This window comes from Rhinolophus sinicus, chromosome 1, assembly GCF_057876585.1.
Source record: "Rhinolophus sinicus isolate RSI-liver-muscle chromosome 1, RSI-T2T, whole genome shotgun sequence".
Lineage (NCBI taxonomy): Eukaryota > Metazoa > Chordata > Mammalia > Chiroptera > Rhinolophidae > Rhinolophus > Rhinolophus sinicus.
Genome location: NC_142501.1, coordinates 83,476,291 through 83,496,578, shown reverse-complemented (window position 1 = coordinate 83,496,578; position 20,288 = coordinate 83,476,291). Strand labels below are relative to the sequence as shown.

The following is a 20,288-nucleotide window of genomic DNA, read 5'->3' as shown; positions in this document are numbered from 1 at the left end:
CTGCAGTCAGCGAGGTGGCTTCCCAGGATCAGGAATGCAGACTCTGATTGTGAGACAGGACTTCTTGGTGAATCCTTCGTATATTCCATATGTATCTAAAAACTGCTTTCATTTCCATCTTTGCCACTAGCCGGTAGCTGGGGACCCAGGTGGATAAGTGCTGTGTGTTATTTTCCCAGTTCCTTAGTTCAGAGCATGAATAGGTAGGTAGGTCCTAGATGCTTCAGGGTCCATCTAATGAGAAGCCTCTGACATCCTTCATGGTAACTTGTTCTTTCATGATCTGTGATTGACGGAATTTTGCTTCTGAACATTTTAAGGACAATTTTAACGGTTCTTTCTCACATGGAGTTGAGCAATTCAAAGTAATAGTAATGAAGTCATTTTGGGGGTATGGATTTTAATGAGTGCTCCATACTTCAAAAAGCCATTCTCAGATATTTCAGGTTCACGCTCTCACACTGTCAGGCATATGACAAACGCAGAAAATGTGGAGACACAGAGCATAACTGCTCAGAGACCGGGATGGTTTTCAGAGCTAAATGTAGCCTGCTAGACATTAAGGCAAAACTATAGGGTCATAAATCTCTGAGTGAGAAAAGTAGAAAAGATAAGTTACCAAGTGACTGAAGGCACCAGAACCTAACCCTCAGGGCAGCAGGGTCTGGGGTCGCGCTCCCACTGTGGGGTCCCCACATAGTGGGTCCCGGGAGTATCTGTCGAGTGAGCAAATGAAAAGACCCTGAGCAAATGAAAAGACTCCTACGTGGCTAAGTAAGAGCACTAAGATATATCATGTACCTATTTTAAAAATGAACTTGAATTGTGAATGGTGGATTTTAAGTTTTTTTGTGTGTGTTTTTTTCAGCAAATGGTGAATTCGTAAGATATGACGGGCAGAAAGTTGAAAGGTTTTATCTTCTTAAAACATGGTTGAGGGGATCGGGGGAACAATACCCAGAGTACTTGTAAACATACGGCTGGTTATGTTACCTGTGTCTTTCCCACCTTGTGTGGACTTGGATAAGTGATTTAACGTTTCTGTATTTCTGTGCCTTCATTTATAAAATGGAAATAATAGTAGAACCTACCTGATAGGCTCATGGTGAGACTGAAACCAGTTAAAATGTGTAAAGCCCTTGAAACTGCCAATCTCACAGTAAGCTCTGTATGTGCTAATTGTCACCGTCGTTTTCACCCTCTTCTCCTTCTCACCATCATTAGAAGCATACTTTCCATGTTTGAGGTAACTCTGTCAGGAACTTTCACATCCTAAGTGATAACCAGAAATGAAAAATTGACTACAATCTTTAAAAACACAAACTTCTGCGATGCATATGTTTGGATTTTTGTTTGTTTCCTTAACAGCTTTAATGAGATATAATTCACATACTATCAAATTCACTCTTTTAAAGTGTGCAATTCAGGTTTTTTAAAGTATATTCACAAAATTGTGTAGCCATCATCATTATCTAATTTGGAATATTTCATCTCTCCAAAAAGAATTTTGGACCATTTTCATCACCCACATACCCATTACCAGTCTCTCCCCATTCTGCCGTCTTCCCAGCCTCTGGCAACCACTAATTTCAGTCTGTATTCATACGTTTGTCTATCCTGACCATTTCATATATATGGAAACAGACTATATGTGGCTTTTGTGTATGGCTCTGTAACTTAGCCTAATGTTTTCAGGATTCATCCATGTTGTAGCCTGCATGTATCAGTACTTCATGCCTTTTTGTGAGTAAATAATATCTACTGTCAGGATATAATACATTTTGTTTACCCTTTCATTATCACAGTATTTGGATGTATATGGATTGTTTCCATATCCATGGCTATTATGAATAATGCTGCTGTGACATTCTTGTACAAGTTCTGTGTAAATGTATGTTTTCATTTCTCTTGGGTATATGCTGAGGAGTGGAATTGCAGGGTCATCTAGTAATTCTATGTTTAACAATTTGAGAAACTACCGAACTGCACCATTTTAAAACCCCACCAGGAATGCATTAGGGTTCCAATTTCTTTGCCAACAGTTATGTTCTGGCCTTTTAATTTTATTCATCCTGGTGTGTATAAGTGGTATCTCACCGTGATTTTGATTTGTTTTTCCCTAATGATGTTGATCATCTTTCATGTGCTTATTGGACATCTGTGTAACTTCTTTAGAGAAATGTGTATTCAAATCCTTTGGCCATTTTTTAAATTGGGTTATTTGTCTTTGTAGGTTTGAGTTTTGATAGCTCTTTATATGTTCTTCATGCAAGTATCATAAAATGCATGATTTGCAAATATTTTCTCCCATTCCATGGGTTTTCCCCACTACTTTCTTGTTGATATCATGTGATGCACAAAAGTTTTCAATTTTGATAGCATCCAAATTATTTATTTATTTTGTTATTTGTGTTTTTGGTATGGTATCTAAGAAGTTTCTGTCTAATCCAAGATCAGGAAAATTTATGTTTTCTTCCAAGAGTTTTATAGTTTGTTTGTTTTTTTTCTTATATTTAAGTCTCTGATCCATTTTGAGTTAATTTTGTATATGGTGTGAGGTCGGGACTCAAGTCCATTCTTTCGAAGTAAGATCTCCAGTTTTCCTGTCACCATTTGTTGAAAAGAGGATGCTTTGTCCATTAAATTGTTTTGGCAACTTTGTCAAAAAAATCAAATGATCATTAATGGAAGGATTCATTTCTGGACTCTGAATTCTATTCTGTTGAGCTGTATGTCTGTCTTTGTGCCAGTGCCACATTTCTTGACTACTGTAGTTTTATAGTAAATTTTGAAATTGGGAAGTGTGAGTTCTCTGTCTTCATTCTTCAATATTATTTTGGCTATTCTGGGTTGCTTGATTTTCATCTGAATTTTAAGATCAGCTTGTCTATTTCTGGAAAAAGGCAGCTGAGATTTTATAAGAATTAAACTGAATCTGTATATATTAATTTGGGGAGTATTGTCATCCTAACAATATTGTCTTCTGGTCCATGAACATGGGACATGAGATGTCTTTCCAATTATTTAGATCTTCTTTAATTTCTTTCAGTGATGGTTTATAGGTTTCAGTGTACAAGTCTTGCACTTCTTTTGTTAAATTTATTTCTAAGTATTTCATTCTTTATGATGTTATTGTAAATGGAGTTGTTTTCTTAATTTTATTTTCAGATTGTTCACTACCATATATTTGGAGGTTTTTTGTTTTTGTTTTTTTAAATTTTGTTCTGGTAAAATATACATAACTTACCATTTTAATCATTTTTAAGTGTACAATTCACTGGCATTACGTAAGTATTCACAGTGTTTTGTAACCATCCCCACTATCTATTTTGAGAGCTTTTTTATCACTGCAAACAGAAACTTTGTACCCATTAAGCAATAGGTTCACATCTCCGCATTCCTCTCCCCCCAGCCATAGTAACCTCTAATGTACTTACTGTCTCTCTGAATTTGCCTATTCTGGGTAGAGTCATACAGTATTTTCTCTTGTGTCTAGCTTACTTCACTCAGCATAATGTTTCAGGGTCAATCTATGTTGTAACATGTATCCGAATTCCATTCATTTTTATGGCTAAGTGGTATTTCATTGTCTGTATATACCACATTTTGTTTATACATTTATCTGTTGATGGATATTGGATTGTTTCCATCTTTTGCAATTTTGAATAGTGTTGCTATTAACATTGCTGTACAAGTATCTGTTCAAGTCCTTGCTTTCAGTTATTTTTGGATATTTACTTAGGAGTGGAATTGCTAGATCATATGGTAATTCTATGTTTAACTTTTTGAGGCACAGCGAAACTGTTTCTACAGGAGTTGTAGCATTTTATATTCCTACAAGCAATGCATGAGGGTTCCAGTTTCTCTGCATCCTCACCAACACGTTATTTTCTACTTTTTAAAACAGTAGTCATCTTAATGGATGTCATAATTTTTTTAGATTAAGACTTAGAGTACATCTAACAATCTTTTTGATGGTACAACAGTTAATCCCTTAAACAGATATAAACAAAGTGTATTACATTGAAAAAAAATCAAGGAAAATTGTGAATTTTTTCTATTTATTGTTAGCTTTATTTTCTTCTTATAATTGTAACTGCCATACTTTGCTGTAATTGAGGATAAACAATTAAATGAAAGCTGGGCTTTTAGAATATGGAAAACGTATATATAAAATATTATTCTAAAGTTTGGAAAATATAACGCTTCCTGTCTTTTCTGTGATGTGAAGACGACGGAAACTGTTGTTAGAACTCTACCAGAAAAGGGTGAAGAGACGTGTGGATATTTCTCGTATCCTTTAATGTCATCAGAATGTTTGCCAACAACCTTGAAGAAGAAAGCAGAAGACATGAGCGACCTCCCTTCTGAGAGTCACAGAAGCATACCACTCGCGGTGACTGATGCGTTAGAGCATATTATGGAGCAGCTCCATGTACTGACACAGGTGGGTTGGCATGCTTTGCACTTGGGGTAAGATGTACCAAACAGTCCCGGTTATAGCAGGTTGCAGAACTAGCAGAGCAGGGGAAGAATTGTCTTGCTTACAAAGACAAGCTGAGCTGCTCTAGCAAGATCTTGTGGAAGTAAGGCCAGAGCCTGTGCACACGTACGATGTATGTGTACACACACATGCGAGTGCGCGAACACACACACACACACACTCACACTGCTATATCTGGCATCCGGGAGCCAGAAGGGAGCAGTAGAGACTGACAAACAGTGGTGACACTCTCCACTATCAGTGTATTTGATCCTGGGCAGTGATGTTTTACCTTAAGAATTTTTGATGTATTGTGTTCAGATTAGGACATTATCAAAGATGGATTTAGGGCCATAAGAAAAGTGTATTGGGATTAACAATTTCTGGTTAGAATGAAATATTGACTGTGTTTACAGTTCTTCACTCTGAAGATAGTCTCACTATGCACTATATAAATTCCTTCGTTGTCAAGCTTCTTACATCATGTTGTGTCCTTCTGCAACTGATGGGTTTTGCATTCCCATCTTAAAATATTACCCAGGCCTTTAATGCCAGTTTACCTTTGCAAAGAACGAATACCATGGATATTAACATGCTTCCAACTGTTAGGCAGGAGATGCAGATGTCACTGAAGGGAAGTGGTGTTGAAATGGATACACCGAAGGCCTGTCTTCCAGCCCTGCTGATTCAGTGTTTCCTTTGAAAGTCTTCTGTTGTTCCTCTTTGATACATAGACTGAGGATACCAGTATTCGTCAGAGCAGACAGCGTCACAAGTGAAGCAGACAGGCCACAATGGGATCATGGGAGATGTCAATCACTTTTCCAGAACAGATATTTCAAGTTGAAATAGCTCGTGCATAGAAATCTCCTACTTCTCTTCTCCACCTTGGCTGTGCATTATAGTCACCTGGACAGTTCAGACGCGTACAAATGTCCAGTTCTCATCCCAGAGGATTCATTTACATTGCTCTGGGGTAAGGCCCTGGCGTCCAGCTTTCGAGCACCCCATATGATTGTTTTATAGCCAGGGTTTAGAGCCATTAAATACAAGGTAAAATTACTCAGCTTTATTCCAAGTTTAGTCTTGGTTGGCTTGTTCCCCATACTGCTATGACCTGCTCACCTGTTGCATTCAGTGTCGGGTGTTCTTAAGCCTCTCCCAAGTGAATCTTTCCTTTCTCCTCACTTTCAGCTCCATGACCCATTTCTCCTTCTTTTTAGCTTATTCAAGAATAAATGAGGGGATGGCCGGTTAGCTCAGTTTGTTAGAGAGTGGTGCTCTTAACAATAAGGTTGCTGGTTTGATCCCCACATGGGCCATTGTGAGCTGCGCCCTCCACAACTAGATTGAAACAACTACTTGACTTGGAGCTGATGGGTCCTGGAAAAACACACTTAAAATAAAAGTTTAAAAAACAAAACAAGAATAAATGAATCACTTTATGTTTTATTGAACACCTCTATGATTTTTTATCTGTAATTTTGAAGAGCTGGCTTTCTTTTACATTTGAACAAGGTTGAAAGCAGGCACAGCACACATGCAAGATGGGAAGAGCAAACTGTGGGCTTGTAGCAAGTAAAATAAACATGTTCTCATTCACTTAATTACAGATGACTGGGCCTCTAATGCAGCTGCTGTGTTTATAACTATCTGTACTGAACTGTAATTAGAAATAAATTAAAATAAAACTATGTTTTAGATGGTAGCTAAATGGAGTTATCCAATGTTAAAGGTGTTGATGATACATGTATCAACAGCCTTAGCATGTGGAATTGTGATAATTCATGTTTCTTAAAGTATTGGCAAAATGCTTGACCCGTAGTAGGCATTCAAGAAATGACAGACTATATTACCAGCATCACTATTTTTAATTAGTCATAATCTATAGTATGGTATATGAAAACAAAAATGCTAAATAATAATACTTTTTAAAAAATGTGTTACCTTCAGAGGATGATAGGGCATCAATTCATGATCATGGAACTTGTTGATTAAAATAACCAAACATTTATCCTGCCTTTCCTCTGTGAACTCTATCACTGGGTAACCAAATATTAGATGAAGGAAGTGTCTCTTATTCATAAATTATTTCAACTAATAATTTTTAAATGATGGCATTAGATGATGGCAATGATGGCATTTGCAATCCTCAAGAATTAATAGATCTTGGCATTGCATAGTTCCGCACATCATGAAAAGAGAAATGACCAAACCTTAGTAATGTGTCTTCTAATGAAAGGATAGACCGCCTCTTACAGCCTTACCAAGGGATCGAACGTAAATCTTAGCAAGGCTTTGAATCCAGCTGTGAGTTCACAGAAAATGAGGAGGGTGGGAGAACAGATTGCACTGTACCCTGAGTGCACCATTCCTAACATCCAGACTGGTGGAAACCTTACAGGTCAAATGGTCTGAGCCTGTCGACAAATTGTAAAGAAAAGAAAGGGAAGAGATAGGAACCTATACATTAAGAGAGACTTGAAATGACATATCAAACCTTGACAATGGGTAGGACAATATTATCGTGTCTAGGGATGTACATCTGAAAGAAGAAATGCAAGCAATTGGTTACTATAATGGTCAGGATAGTGGCTATTGGGGGGCGGGGGGCGGGTAGGAGTGGTGATTCCGATGGCAGACCGTCACCAGCCATTGATTATTTTGTTCTCCTTTTTACAGACTGTTTCAATCTTGGAGCAGCGACTGACTTTGACAGAGGATAAGCTGAAAGACTGCCTTGAAAACCAGCAAAAGCTTTGCAATGCTATCCAACAGAAAAGTTAAACAGAAAAATACGATCAGAAGCACGATAAATGAACACATGTACATATACTCAGGAAGCTGCAGGCTTCGTGTAATGCAACCATGCCCAAATTATCAGGGCATTTCTGAACAGGGTGAGCAACAGAACAAAAGGCAGGAGAGGCGTAATTAATGACTAATTTAAACACACAAATCAATGTCAAGGACTAACTTAAATCATTACCATTTATGATTGGAGTAATAAAGTGGTAAACGTTCAAGTGACTCTATATTTTCCCCATGTTATTTTAAATGTCAGTTTTTATTTATAGTCCAAACCCTACCAAGAAAGTAACCAAGTCTCTGGATTTCATTGTTAAGTCATTTCAAATAGACCATGTTCAAGCAATTCCTTAAAGCAATTAATGTATTTTTTTAGTGAACACCCTTGTGGTAAAATAATTCACTTACCTCTAAAACAGCATCCTCTATGTAGAGAATGAGTTAATGTTCTGTCTTGTGTTTCTTTCAGTTCAAAGAAAACATTTATCCTTTCTTACAATGTCTTGAAAAGATAATCTTATAAAAATTTCCAAAACACAGATTTTCCACAGCAGCAATACACTTATTTTAATTAGCAGTAATAGTACATGCATAACGAAGGTCAGTGGGTTTTTATTTATGGTATGTATTGTTTATGCTTAGACCAACCTGAAAGAGTTAAAAACATGTGAAGCGCATCTATCTTTGCTTTCACAGATGAATTCACTGAATGACTTGAGTTGTACTCGAAACTGTGATCCCAGTTTACAAAGATTATGTTCGTGTGATTTCATTATGCTCGAAAGCCAGAATGACGCAGTAGGAGTATTTAAAAATATACTCACATCTATGTTCCCATGCTTCAGAAATGTTGCTTAGGGTGATTTTGGCAGCTAATTATAAGTACTTAAAAAAGAAAACATTCATATCATCTTCCTATATATTTTTTTAATGAATTGTGATTTGAAACTAAATAAAAATGAGCAAGGCACACTAAAAGATTTCGCTTACAAATTAAGAATTTTGTTTTATCTTAAGCAAAATAAGAGATTAAATTGAAGAAAAACAGGTTGATTTTAGCTTGCTTTTCTGTTAACCTATACCAAGAATAAAGAAGGTAAGAGAAGGCAGTCCACATTTATGATGTCTGTAGGTAACATGGGGAAAACGCTAGCTATTTATATTTTAAAAAACAAGAAAAAGTGAGGTCCTATTTATGTAGGAGTCTATATTTAGAAATTTTTCTTAAAGCAGTTTCAATTGTATCTATGAGGTGTTTTTAATCATCTCATTGTGTGTTTTAAGTGCCTTTTTATATTACACTAAGTGTGAACTTCTAGACATTTTTAAGAGTTTATAAAGGCCAAGTGCCATTACATTTTTATAATCTCATTGAGAAGACTAAGAAATGAAATGTCCTACTGATTTTTGTTTACTCTTTTTTATGCTTCAAGCAATAAAGACATTTTACCTATAAAAAAAGTTGTTTATTTTTTTCTTGATGATTAAAACCTTATCATCTAGCTCATTCAACTTTAATGTGCTTACAGCCTCCTGAAAAACTCGTCAAAAACGGTTTCCTGGGCCCCACTCTGAGTTTAGGATTCGCTAGGTTTGTGGGGCCCAGTATTTGCATCTCTTAGAAGCTCCCGGGAGGTTGGTGTTTGTTGGCCCGAGGCCAGCGCTGTAGAAACCATTGGTCTAGCTCTGGCCGCTTCTTAACAACATGATGTTGCCACGCATTTTTAGTCATCACAGACCTTAGTAAGGATTTAAAAACAGTGATGAATGAAATAAATTAAAATGCCTTGAAACTTTTTCAAGAGAATCCTTTAATTCCTTCCCCCCATTTTTTTTACAGTTCTTGCAGATTCTCCTTGGTGTTTCCCCGATTCTATCCTCTCACCTTTCCTAACTTGTGTATTCAACTGCCTGAGCAGCATCTCCACTTGGAAGACTAGTAGGCCTCTCTAAATATGTCCAAAAGCAAACATTTGCCGCACACCCTCCACCACTACCCACCAGCCAGCTCCTTTCCTGGTCTTCTCATCTCAGTAAGTGGCAACTCCCCTTCCAGCTGCTCGGGCTGAAGACCTTGAAGTCATCCTTTACCCTCTTCCCTCACACCCCACATTCCATTCCTTCAGCAGAACTTGTCAGAACATATGAAACAAACAGTCACTTTTCACCACCTCACTTCTCAGCACCTCCGTTACCCACTTTGGCCAAGCCACCGTCGTCTCTTACCTGGATGACTACCATAGGCAGAAAAACAGGGTTGTGGGGAGATGTGGGGGGGGAAGGAAGGAGGATGTGAGGGAGACAAAGCAAGGAGAGGAGATGAGATCATTCTTAAGAAAAGGTGCAGCTACAGCTAATTGTAATGGATTATAACACTGTTAGCATTGCAGGAAAAAATCTCCACCCCCTGTGTCCTGTGTCCTCATGACAGTTCCAACAAGGGCCCAGAAAGAACAAGGGAATCCCACCTCTGGAATGGAAGGAGTGGTCACCAGGGACAGCCAGGACCTGCCTGGGCACGCCTACATGCCACCCCTAAAACTTGAATTTTCATGCCTGCGATCTGATAAAATCCTCAGCCTCTTTGTTCTTTGGAGCAGTTGCCCTCCTCCTGGCCTGCCCACTCCCATTATTTGGGGAGTGTAGGAGTGTATGCTTTTTCTTTGCTTAAATATATCCACTGCTTACTTGGCTTTGTTCACGTGACTTGTTCTGTATGTTCTGGAATTCCTTCCTGCAAGATACAAGACTCATTTGTTCCCTGGCATTATTACCTCCTAACTGGTCTCCCTCTTGTCACCTTTGTATGGCAGGCCAGAGTGGGTCGTGAAAAGCCCGAGTTGACACATGTGGTGGCTCTTTGCCTCAAAACCCTTCAAGTTTTCCCATCTTAGCGTGAAAGCCCAAGACTTGGCAGTATGTGATGTGCTCTGCTACCTACTCCTCTTGCACCTGGTGCCCTCCCCCTTGGGTCACTCTCACTTACTGTCCTCTGGCCATGATGGCCTCTGCTTGCCTTTGAAGAGGAAAACCTGAGGGAGTTTGTACCTGCCATTTCCTGTGCCTGGATCGTTCTGTCCATCATAAGATCCCAGCCCTGCTCACAGGCTGCCTTTTCAGGTGTGCGCTTCCTAAGTGCCCTGTATGAAATAGTAACTGCATCTACTCCCCACATATCTAGTACAACAGATTGCAATACAGTTGCAGGTTCTTCCACTGGGACCTGACCTTCTCAAAAAGCAAGGACTGTCAGGGTTAGATTCTCCACCCAGCACCTTGCCTCATTCATAGGAGGAGATAAATAGTTGTTGAATACAGGAGTTTTCAGTTACTCAAGGGACTTTAAAACATTGCTCTTCACTTCACTTAGAGCCCAAAGCAGTAAAAACTAGACTGAGTGAACTGGAACAAATAACATTTCTATTTCAGATGCTTTAGATCTCAATTTAGCTGTACATTTTAGATGCTTGGCATTTGGGGCTGAGTGGGCCTTGCTCTGACTTGCTGTGTGTGGTATAGCTCAGTAGTTAAGTTATATGCACGGTTCTGAAGCCAGAAAGACTGGGGCGGAAATTCAACCTTTACTTTTCTCTAGCAGTGTGACTTTTAGGAAAGGTGCTCATAAAGCTTAAGTTTCCTTAACTATACAAGGTGAACATAATAATGTAACTTGTGTTTGTGAAATGATTAGCACAGCCTCTGTAACAGAGCTAAGTGCTCGATACATGTAGCTATTGTGGCTATGAACCATTTTGTTTCCTTGGGACTGAATTTCTGAATAATACAATTTCAACTACTACTATGGAAGCGTACAGGGACTATTATTACATCGTGTGGGTGAAACAAAGGGGTTCTATAGAACGTAACTTCACAGGGAAATCTGATCATAAATTTCTAACTGGGCAGTCAGGCCCAGGCATAGAAGTTCTTTACTAAAAGACTTCTCTTTGCCTTAGGCAAGCCCTGTCCATGGTTTCTGTGCATCTAGGTTAGCACACCTTTGAAATGCCCCCTTTCAGAACCCCCCCACCTTCTAATACCTGCCTACCCTCAAGACTGTAACACTGTCATCATCCAACCATAGCCTTGCTTTCTCCCCCCTTCTTGTAATCTTCCTTATGTCCCTCCTTAATTTCAAATGCATAAAAGAAACTGCAAAACTGTTATTCTCCAAAGCATTTGAGATCTTGCTCCCCAGCATATGTCGTCAGTTTGGCTCAAATAAACTCTTATAAAAATTCTCTACAGGTTTGGATGTTCTTATGTCAAGAGTGATAACAAATAAAAGCATGCTATTTCATCCAAAATCAATGTTTCATTTTTAAAAGCTCAACAAAAAGGATAAATCTATGTAGGAAATTAGCCTTCTTTACACAGAAAACCTCAAGGTTCAGGCTATTGAATAACTCCAGAGGAAAGAAGCCTGAGAATAAAAATGCCGTAATTATCTTAAATAAAGGTGAGGCCAAACCAGGAAGTGGGAGAAGGGCCTAGAACGTGAACCAACCTAGAACTCACACTATCCTTGCCCGCTGACCACTTGGAGAACAGGTATTATTTGCTTACTGCCTTTTCTCTAAAGACAAGGCAGTCCCGATCCTCACATCACTTTTCATTCATGTGTAGAACGAACTTGGGAGTTGGTTATTCCCAAAATGAATTCTATGCATCTAAGAGGATCGGGAGATAATCCATGTCTCCCTGGGTAGAAATAAGAAAAATTATAATATTTGCAGGTATTGACAAATAATCATGCTCAACTCAACAGCAAATTTAATAATAAAAACAGATGGGTCTATAGTATTTAAGTGGAATTATACTATCAATATATTAGGTTGGTGCAAAAGTAATTGCGGTTTAAAAGGTTAAAAATAATTGCAAAAAACCGCAATTACTTTTGCACCAATCTAATGCTATGTACTTCATTTTCCCTGACGGCTTATACAATATTTTGCCTTAGCAAGTCAGTAGAGGTTCTAACTTGATGCACCAGAGGATTCATGAATGTACATTGAATCTAGGAACACAGTATAATTGCCAGGTTGTCCTCTATAAGCGCCAACTGTGACTCAGCCAGGTAACACAATGACAGTCTGGGCTTACTAGGAAAATATGTCAGTTGCTTGCCAAGAGGTAGTGGTTAATGGGAGTGGCGAGGGCCCGTACAACTGTTTTTTCTTTGCAAAGGACATCCGTTGCATTTTCTTTTGGGTCAAATCTCAAACTTGTTCCTCTTAAAAATACATACTCCAATTTGAGATTTTTCTGATAATAAGGTAGATTTCACAACAAACACAGTCAGTGAAATAACTTGATCATCTAAAACCCTCTAAATTTATAAATCAAAACTACGTGAATAGAAAAAATTGATAGAAATGCAACACCTAATTGAGAATATCAACATTTGAGAAGTAGAATTTAGCAAATCCATGTGATATGAAATTACACAAAATTAATAAGACAGATTTAACATGTGCAAAGAACTACATGGAAATATGAACAAATATGTTTTTGCCCAAGTGTATTTTAAACAAAAATTGGCCACGTTCTGGACCACACGATGTAAGTAAGTCATAGCTCTATACTCCATGTATCCAGAGAGTAAATCATAAAATTAGAAATAACAAAATGAAATGTTCAATCATATAGAAAGTACAGAATAGAAAACTTAAACTCTACTAAATCATATTTGGGCCAGAGAGAAATCCCCAAAATGTACTGAAGAGCATTTTTAAATACAAATAGAAAAGCAATATGTCAAATTAAATGGGATACTGCCAAAACAGTGAAAATGGGAACCAAGCATCTTCCTAAAAATGTAAAGAGAAAAAGCAGGGTGGCCGGATGGGTCAGTGATTAGAGCACAGTGCTCATAACACCAACGTCGCCGGTTCAGTTCCCACATGGGCCAGTGAGCTGTGTCCACATCTAGATTGAAAACAACAACTTGACTTGGAGCAGATGGGTCCTGGAAAATCACATTGTTCCCCAATATTCCCCAATAAAAATAAAAATAAATTTAGAAAAGAAAAGACAGTAAGCAAATAATACCTGTTCTCCAAGTGGAGAAAGGAAAATATAACAAAGTTAAAATAATAAATGTAAAAAATAATTCCTCTTTGAAAATTTTAATCCTTAACCAAAAGAAAAAAAAACTTGTTTCATTTATGTATTTATTTATTTTATTTTTGGGGGTGACATTGGTTAGTAAGATTATGTAGCTTTCAAGTATACATTTCTATAGTACATTGCATTGTATGCACCACCCAGAGTCAGTTCTCCTTCCATCACCATGTATTTGAACCCTTATTCCATTTTCTACCACCTCCTCTACCCCTTTACCCTCTGGTAACCACTAAACTGTTATCTGTGTCTATGAGTTTTTGTTTCTTTGTTTATTTGTCTTGTTCCTTTGTTGCTTTCAGTTTTATATCCCACATATGAGTGAAGTCATATGGTTCTCGACTTTTTCTGTCTGACTTATTTCACTTAGCATAATAATCTCAAGATACATCTATATTGTTGCAAATGGCAGTATTTCATCTCTTTTTATGACCAACTTATATTCCTTTGTGCATATCTACCACTTCTTTTTATCCAATCATTTATTGAAGGACACTTTGGTTGTTTCCATGTCTTGGCCACCGTAAATAATGCTGCAATGAACGTCGGGGTACATATGTATATCTTTACGGATAAATGTTTTCAGATTTTTGGAGGTAGATACCCAGGAGACGGATTGCTGGGTCATATGGTAATTCTATTCTTAATTTTTTGAGGAACCTCCACACTGCCTTCCATAGCAGCTGTACCAATTTACATTCCCACCAACAGTGTATGATGGTTCCTTTTTCTCCACAGCCTCTCCAACACTTACTATTTGTCTTATTGATAATAGCCATTCTAACCAGTGTGAGGTGGTATCTTACTGTGGTTTTGATTTTCATTTCCCAAACAGCTAGTGAAGTTGAGCATTTTTTCATATATCTGTCAGCCATTTGTATGTCTTTTTTTTCTCCCCTTCTTCCGCCCCCGCCCCCACACTCCGGTTCAAGCTGTTGTTTCTCAGTCTAGTTGTGTAGGACACAGCTTCCTGGCCCATGTTGGTATTATGAGACTTGCGCGTCCCCCAGCTGAGGCAATCGGTCGCCGGTCAGTCGTTGGTCGGCTGCTCACAGCAGCTCATGGCAGCTTTCACCAGCTGCCGGCCACTCATGCTGGCTGCTGGCCACTGTATTCTTCTTGGGAGAAGTGTCTGTTCAGGTCCTCTGCCCATTTTTAAATTAGATTGTTTATTTTTGTTGTTATTGAATTGTATGAGTTCTTTATATATATTGGATATTAGCCCCTTATTGGAGGTGTTGTTTGCAAATATCCTCTCCCATTCAGTTGGTTGCCTCTTTCTTTTGCTGTGCAAAACCTTTTTAGTTTGATTTAGTCCCATTCATTTATTTTAGCTTCTACTTTCCTTGCCTTTGAGGTCAAATTCATAAAATCCTCTTTAAACCCGAGGTCCATAAACTTAGTATCTATGCTTTCTTCTATGAAGTTTATTGTTTCAGGTCTTATGTTTAGGTCTTTGATCCATTTTAAGTTAATTTAAATGGACTTAAATTAACTAGACTTAACTAGACTGCAGTCTAGTATCATTCTTTTGCACATGGCTATCCAATTTTCCCAGCACCATTTTTTGAAGAGGATTTCTTTCCCCATTGTATGTTTTTGGTTCCTTTGTTGAAAATCATCTGCCCATATATATGTGGGGTTATTTCTGGGTTTTCAATTATATTCTATTGGTCTATGTGTCTGTTTTCTTGCTAATACCATGCCGTTTTGATTATTGTCACTTTGTAATACAAATTGAAGTCAGGGATTATGATACCTCCAGCCTTGTTCTGTTTTCTTAGGGTTACTTTGGCTATATGGGGTCTTTTGTAACTCCATACAAATCTGATGACTTTTTGTTCTATTTCTTTAAAAAATGTCGTTAGGATTTTGATGGGGATTGCATTAAATATGTATATTGCTTTGGGTAATATGGTCATTTTAACTATGTTGATTCTTTCAATCCATGAACATGGAATAGCTTTCCATTTATTTTTGTCCTCTTCAATTTCTTTTAAGAATATCATAGTTTTCAGTGTATAGGTCCTTCACATCCTTTGTTAAGTTTATTCCTAGGTATTTTATTCTTTTTGTTGAAATTGCAAAGAGAATTGTTATTTTTTAAATTTTTTTTCCCAAAATTTCATTGTTAGTATATAGGAATACAATGGATTTTTGTACATTGATTTTGTAGCTAGCAACTTTACTGTATTCATTTATTGTTTCTAATAGTATTTTGGTGGAGTCTTTAGGGTTTTCCATATAAAGAACCATGTCATCTGCAAAAAGTGACAATTTAACTTCTTCATTCCCAATTTGGATGCCTTTTATTTCTTTCTCTTGCCTGATTGTTCTGGTGAGGACTTCCAACACTACGTTGAAAAGCAGAGGTGATAGGGGACAGTCCTATCGTGTTCCTGAACGTAGAGCAAAGGGCTTCAGTTTTTCACCATTAATTATGAGATTAGCTGAGGGTTTGTCATATATGGCCTTTATTATGTTAAGTTAGTTTCCTTCTATACCCATTTTATTAAGTGTTTTAATCATAAATGGATGTTGCATCTTGTCAAATGCTTTTTCTGCATCTATTGATATGATTTTTATCTTTTATTTTGTTTATGTGATGTAGCACATTGATTCATTTGCGAATGTTGAATCATTCTTGTGTCCCGGGGATGAACCCCACTTGGTCGTGATGAATAATCTTTTTAATGTATTATTGTATTCGATTTACTAGAATTTTGTTTAGGATTTTTGCATCTATATTCATCAGAGATATTGATCTATAGTTTTCTTTTTTGTGTTATCAGGGTAATGTCGGTTTTGGTATCAGGGTAATGTTGACCTCATAAAATGATTTAGGAAGTATTGCCTCTTCATCAGTTTTTTTGGAAGAGTTTGAGGAGGATAGGTATTAAATCATCTTTCAATGTTTGGCAGAATTCACTAGTGAAAACATCTGGTCCTGGACTTTTGCTTTTTGGAAGGTTTTAGATGATTGTTTCAATTTCCTTACTGTTGATCGGTCTGTTTAGATTTTCCAGTTCTTCATGGTTCAGCCTAGGAAGACTATATGTTTCTAAGAACTTGTTCATTTCTCCTAGGTTATTGAGTTTGATGGCATATAGTTCTTTATAGTAGTCTTTTATGATCCTTTGGATATCTGTGGTATCCGTGGTAACTTCTTTTGTTTCTTTCATTTCTGATTTTGTGTCTTTTCTCTTTTTACCTTAGTGTGTCCAGCCAAAGGTTTGTCAATTTTATTAATCTTTTCAAAGAACCAGCTCTTTGTTGCATTAATTATTTTTCTATTGTCCTTTTGTTCTCTATTTCATTTAGTTCTTCTCTAATCTTCTCTAATTTTTATAATTGCCTTCCTTCTGCTGACTTTGGGTTTCATTTTTTCTTATTTTTCTACTTCTTTAAGATGTGATGTTAGATTGTTTATTTGGGATTTTTCTTGTTTCTTGAGATAGGCCTGTAATTACATAAATTTCCCTCTTATTACTGCTTTCAGTGCATCCCAATAATTTTGATAGGATATGTTTTCATTCTCAATCTCCTTTTATTTCTTCTTTGACCCAACCTTTCTTTAATAGCATGTTGTTTAATCTCTGTGTACTGGTGGTTTTTCCTGCTTTCTTTTCACAGTTGATCTCCAAATTCAAAGCATTGTGCTCAGAGAATACAGTTGATATGATTTCAATTTTCTTAAATTTGCTGAGGCTAGTTTTATGTCCCAACATATGGTCTATCTCTGAGAATGTTCCATGTACACTAGAAAAGACTATATAGTCTGATGTTCTAAGACGAAGTGTTCTATACATGTCAATGATGTCCATTTGGTCTAATGTGTCATTTTAGGCTGATGTTTCCTCACTGATTTTCTGTTTGGATGATCTATCCATAGCTGTCAATGGTGTATTTAGGTCCCCTACTCTAAGTGTGTTTTGGGCAGTTTCTCCCTTTAGTTCTGTTAGTAGTTGCTTAGTATATTTTGGCCTGATTGGGGGTATCTATATTGATAAGCATTAAAAAAACACACACACTTGTTTTACTTCAAAAGTAATTAATAAAAACATCGGTAACTTAGAACTCTGTCATAATTGAACATTGTTCATGTAAATCTCAGCCACAAATGAGAATGTGAAAATTTGAGTAACAAATCTAACAGAAAGGTCATTTATGTTATTTGTTTCAGGATTTTCTTAGTGGCTCTTGAATCGCACCTAAGTATGTACTTTTTATCTAACCCCATGCAGATATGTCAGGCTGGTATTTGTATAGCTGTTCTGACACAAATCCTTTCCCTTTACTGTCCTACCCTAATCTTTCCATAGACTCCTGTTTGGAATAAAAAGTGTGACTAGGACAAATTTGTAGAGTAGCACATTGGCCTTCCGTGAACAGGAAACTCTTAACTTTTTCATCTCATTCTTTGTACAGATCTGTCATTAAGAAAATTAATCATCTGTCTCATTCTTCGACCCTATTCCTCTCAGTGACTCAGAACCATGACCTGGCAGGATGAGGACAGCACTTACTAATTTGTAAATACGTATTTCAAAATGAGTTAGTGTTAACAAGTAACACATAGAAAAACGTTTGAAAAACACGAAGAAAAAAGCCAGCATGGATCCCTTTTGAATCACCTCTCTGCCTTTTTCAAGAAACCACTCCTGTTTGCCCAGACACTCCCGTGAAAGGAAAGTGAGGCACCACAGTGGGGCAAGAACCTAGAGCTCTCTGCTGGGGATGGGGCGGGCGGTCCAAGACGGGAAGAGGAGCTTCTTGTTGAGCTGACTTCAGGAGACTTTTGCGTCTCATAATTCTAATGAAACACTATCGCTACCTTAGGTTGTTTCCCCTGCTTAATCCCCAAAGGAAATCCCTTTGCTTTTCAGAGATAAAAAGTTAGTAGAACAAAGAGAAAGTCAGGGGAAGCGCCGGGGCCTTTTGCTATAGAATTTCACTGAAGCCTGTCCAAGCCGGAGGATGGAACCCGAGGGCTATACTGTTTATTCCTACACCTGGATTGAATATCAAGGTCTGTGAGGAGATGAATCATTTAGAAACCTGATGTTCTTGTAGGGGCTGTTGCCTTTTTAGAACTCTTAATAACAACCGTGTCAAAGGCAAAAATCACATAAAAAGTTCAAAGTTGTTAAATCCCCTTTCTGCATCGCTTTCAGTCAGAATTGCCGAGTGCAAAGGCCGGCGGTGACTGGTGATGTTGATCAATCTGTCTCTGAAAAGGAGAGAGTGAAGATGTAACATTCAAGGTGAGGAGAGAATAAACTGCTTGAGGTGGCAGTTCTCACCCAAGGGAACACCTGTGTAAGAACTTTCATCATTTTCGTTTTCATTTTCTCCTTAAACTGCGTGATAAAGGCAAAAGATGCAGGAGTTGATTTTGAACCAGGCAGGATCATGAAAAATACACATAAAAGGGAGTTGTGGCCTACAAGGGTCCCGACTTAGTTGTTTCCCATACAGGGTTTACTTATTCAAGAGGGCACATCAGAGCTCAGCTCAAACACAGGGGCATTTTGGAATTAGCAACGGGAAATAATTATACTGTCAATGTAAAAAACCCAAGATGATAAAATCCTAGACGATATTTAGTCCCCATTAATATTAGCATTTGATGTTTTCGACTTGTACTAATAACCCAGCTGCTGTATAGCCAAAATGTCTTATAAGCAGCTCTTCTGAACCCCTCTTCTGCACACCCTTCACCCAGCATTGATAAACTTGGCTGCTGGTTTAGCTGGAGAGGCAACCTCGACACAAGTTTTGTTTGGCCTCTACAGTAGTTTGGTTTTCAAATTAGGTGTCCATATTAAAGAATCAAACAATTTCACACAAAACTCCAGATTTTTGGCTCCTGCTGAAAAATTGGAAGACCTGATATATATTATTGTCCTACATGACACATTACATATTACATTATTATATATCGGGCATCAGTTTCACCTGGCAACAACTTCCAGTTCACCTGTTGGCTTGTCTTGGTGGCTCTGACCTGCTATGTTGAATCAGTCTCTGAACAGGGTGGCTTGTGTGTTGCAAAGGCATGGCTCTCATGAGTTTGTCGTCTTGGGAATGATGAAACTAAGGAAACACACGTGTTTATTTTGAGGAAATGGAGATACAGTGATGGGTTGGTGCCAGCACCTGGGTCACAAGCACAATCTCTTCTCTCATGAGCCAGGGCTCTTTCTACTGTTCTGTACGACCTCCTTTAGTTTACACTGTATTTCAGAATGGTAAATATATTTCCAAAACCACGGAGCCTCAAGCATACGTTAAATAACAAAATAAATAAATAAAAAGAAAAGAAAACCACACTATATACAATGTGATTAGAACAGTGTTAAAATCGTACATCAAGAAAAAGTGGCAGTAGGGCATTTGTTTCTTCTATCTTTCAAACTTTCTTTAATAATTATGCATTAACTTTTGTAATAAAACAAAACCCTATTTTTAAACATTCTCAACACACTGAAGCAGACACTTTGCCTCGTCATGACAATCCCACTTCCCTTTGCCAGAAACTCACTTCCTGGCTTCCTTCGTAGCTCATCTTGGCAACAAGCCTCCATCCTGACTAATGAAATGGAAGGGGAAGTCTTCTGGTGGCGCAAGAGTCTAGGACTTTCAGTCTTGAATATAGTTATGTGAAAAATGCCAAACAAAACTCTGGAGGCAGAATTACAGAGTCGAACCTTGAGTGGAAAACAAACAAAAACTACAGAAAACATAGACCTTGCACCTAGTTTTAAATACTTACGGTTTATACACTATTAGGTTTTCTATTAATTGCAGCCAAAAAATGGCTACATGTAAGGACATTTACATATCCTTTCAGATAATCAATTTAAACACATTA

The 20,288-nt window shown here is 37.6% G+C and overlaps 1 protein-coding gene across 5 annotated transcripts in view; it reads left to right on the top strand.

Moving 5' to 3' along the window:
- POC1B (POC1 centriolar protein B) overlaps positions 1 to 20,288 on the top strand; it is a 141,671-nt gene that overhangs the window by 89,527 nt on the left and 31,856 nt on the right. For 3 of the 5 annotated variants that reach the window (XM_074325301.2, XM_019742143.3, XM_019742148.3), the window contains exons 11-12: positions 4,232 to 4,447; positions 7,166 to 8,338. The exons of the other annotated variants lie outside the window; for them this stretch is intronic. In XM_074325301.2, coding sequence (XP_074181402.1) covers positions 4,232 to 4,447; positions 7,166 to 7,270 — 321 coding nt within the window. In that variant the 3' untranslated portion in view covers positions 7,271 to 8,338. Of the gene's footprint in view, positions 1 to 4,231; positions 4,448 to 7,165; positions 8,339 to 20,288 lie in introns of those variants that run through there. 5 annotated transcript variants of the gene reach the window in all.